Source organism: Zosterops lateralis (genome assembly GCF_965231275.1).
Source record: "Zosterops lateralis genome assembly, chromosome: 5".
NCBI classification, from domain to species: domain Eukaryota; kingdom Metazoa; phylum Chordata; class Aves; order Passeriformes; family Zosteropidae; genus Zosterops; species Zosterops lateralis.
In genome coordinates this window covers 1,248,437-1,250,936 of record NC_139766.1, presented here as the reverse complement: position 1 = coordinate 1,250,936, position 2,500 = coordinate 1,248,437, and the positions used below count along the sequence as shown (strand labels likewise).

Here is a 2,500-nt window from a genome sequence, read left to right as displayed (position 1 = left end):
TTCTCCTCCAGGACCAGCCCTGGGGATGCTGAGGGGTTTTAGAGGGGGTTGAGTAAGGGAGAAATAGTCAGAGATGTCCTAAAGGCCAAGGTTGGGATGTTGCTGTCCCAGAAATGCAAATAAAATAAAATAAAATAAAATAAAATAAAATAAAATAAAGGGGTTTGGTCAGCCCAGCTCAGGCTGGATGAGTTGGGAGTATCAGGAGTGGAGCACTGAGCTCCAGATATATTTTATTTTATTTTATTTTATTTTATTTTATTTTATTTTATTTCATTTCATTTCATTTTATTTTACTTTATTTTATTTTATTTTATTTTACTTTATTTTATTTTATCTTACTTTATTTTATTTTATTTTATTCTATTTTATTTTACTTTATTTTGTTTTATTTTATTCTATTTTATTTTATTATTTTATTTTATTTTACTTTATTTTATTTTATTTTACTTTATTTTATTTTTCTTTATTTCATTTCATTTAATTTCATTTCATTTTATTTTACTTTATTTTATTTTATTTTTCATTATTATTTTATTTTATTTTACTTTATTTTATTTTACTTTATTCTACTTTACTTTATTTTATTTTACTTTATTCTACTTTATTTTATTTTATTTTACTTTATTTTATTTTATTTTGTTTTATTTTATATTATTTTATTTTACCTTATTATTTTATTTTACTTTATTTTATTTAATTTCATTTTACTTTATTATTTTATTTTACTTTATTTTATTTCATTTCATTTTACTTTATTTTATTTTATTTTATTTCATTTAATTTTTCTTTATTTTATTTTATTTTATTTTATTTTATTTCACTTTACTTTATTTTATTTTACTTTATTTTATTTTATTTTACCTTATTATTTTATTTTACTTTATTTTATTTCATTTCATTTTCCTTTATTATTTTATTTTACTTTATTTTATTTCATTTCATTTTACTTTATTTTATTGTATTTTATTTCATTTAATTTTTCTTTATTTTATTTTATTTCACTTTATTTTATTTTACTTTATTTTATTTTCTTTTACTTTATTTTATTTTATTTTATTTTATTTTTTGTCAGAGTGAGGATTAAACACTCAAAATTGTATTTCTCATTCAGACTCAGCTGTTTATTAATTCCTATCCTCATTATAATTTCCCAAACTGTGAGTTTTACAGCACTTGGAGCTAAAAAACTAAAAATGGCCCCGTGCCTCCCTCTCTCTCCTCGAGGCCTTTTAAGGATAAATTATCCAATTAAGAAATGACACCTAAATTATTTTTATTTTTAACTTACTAACTAACCACTTGTGGCTTGGAATGCAGATTTTTTAATTTAATTAGAAAATACCAGCTACACTCATGGAGAAAGTGGGGAAAAAGAAGGACTGGCCTTTGCCCTAAAACTTCTATTGGGCTTTATATATATATATAAAACTATATAATATATATAATTATATATATATATATATATATAACTATATATATTTAACTATTTTATATATATATAATATATATAATATATATTATATATTTTTTATATGTATATAGCTATATGTAACTATATATATATATATAAAACTATTCTAAATCTTTAAATTTTAAGTTTTCCACTATGTGATATCACACAATTTTATTCAAACTACACACCCATAATTCTAATTTTATTATTTAATTTTAGAAGCCTTTTCTATGGCCTCAGATTAAATGCAGTGGGGATTTTTTGGGGTTTCAGTGCCCCAAAATATGAAATTCTCAAGGGTCCAACACGTACCTGGATCACACAATTTTATTCAAACCACACACTCATAATTCTAATTTTATTATTTAATTTTAGAAGCCTTTTCTATGGCCTCAGGTTGAATGCAGTGGGATTTTTTTTGGAGGGGTCAGTGCCCCAAAATCTGAAATTCTCAGGGCTCCAACACGTACCTGGATCACACAATTTTATTCAAACTACACACCCATAATTCTAATTTTGTTATTTAATTTTGGAAGCCTCAAGTTGAATGCAGTGGGATTTTTTGGGGAGTCAGTGCCCCAAAATCTGAAATTCTCCAACACGTACCTGGATCACACAGTTTTATTCAAACTACACACTCATAATTCTAATTCTTTATTTAATTTTGGAAGCCTCAGGTTAAATGCAGTGGGATTTTTTGGGGAGTCAATGCCCCAAAAATGTGAAATTTCCTGGGCTCCAACATGTACCAGGATCACACAATTTTATTCAAACTACACACTCATAATTCTAATTCTATTATTTAATTTTGGAAGCCTCAAGTTGAATGCAGTGGGGGATTTTTGGGGTTTCAATGCCCCAAAATGTGAAATTCTCCACCACGTACCTGGAGAGTGTCAGCAAAAAGCACAATGAGGTTCTTCAGGTCCAACACCAGGCTGGGGTCAGAGCAGTAGGACTGGAGAGGAAAGAGAATAAATCTGTGATTTCACCTTATCTCTTAATTAAACCCCCTTATTAAACCCCCTTATCTCTTATCTGTGC

At 25.6% G+C, this 2,500-nt stretch overlaps 1 protein-coding gene across 1 annotated transcript in view; it reads right to left on the bottom strand.

The window, feature by feature from the left end:
• EXOC6B (exocyst complex component 6B) overlaps positions 1-2,500 on the bottom strand; it is a 412,654-nt gene that overhangs the window by 178,318 nt on the left and 231,836 nt on the right. Inside the window, exon 12 of the mRNA XM_083861793.1 lies at positions 2,343-2,414. Within this exon, the coding sequence (XP_083717919.1) occupies positions 2,343-2,414 (72 nt within the window). The remainder of the gene's footprint in view (positions 1-2,342; positions 2,415-2,500) is intronic.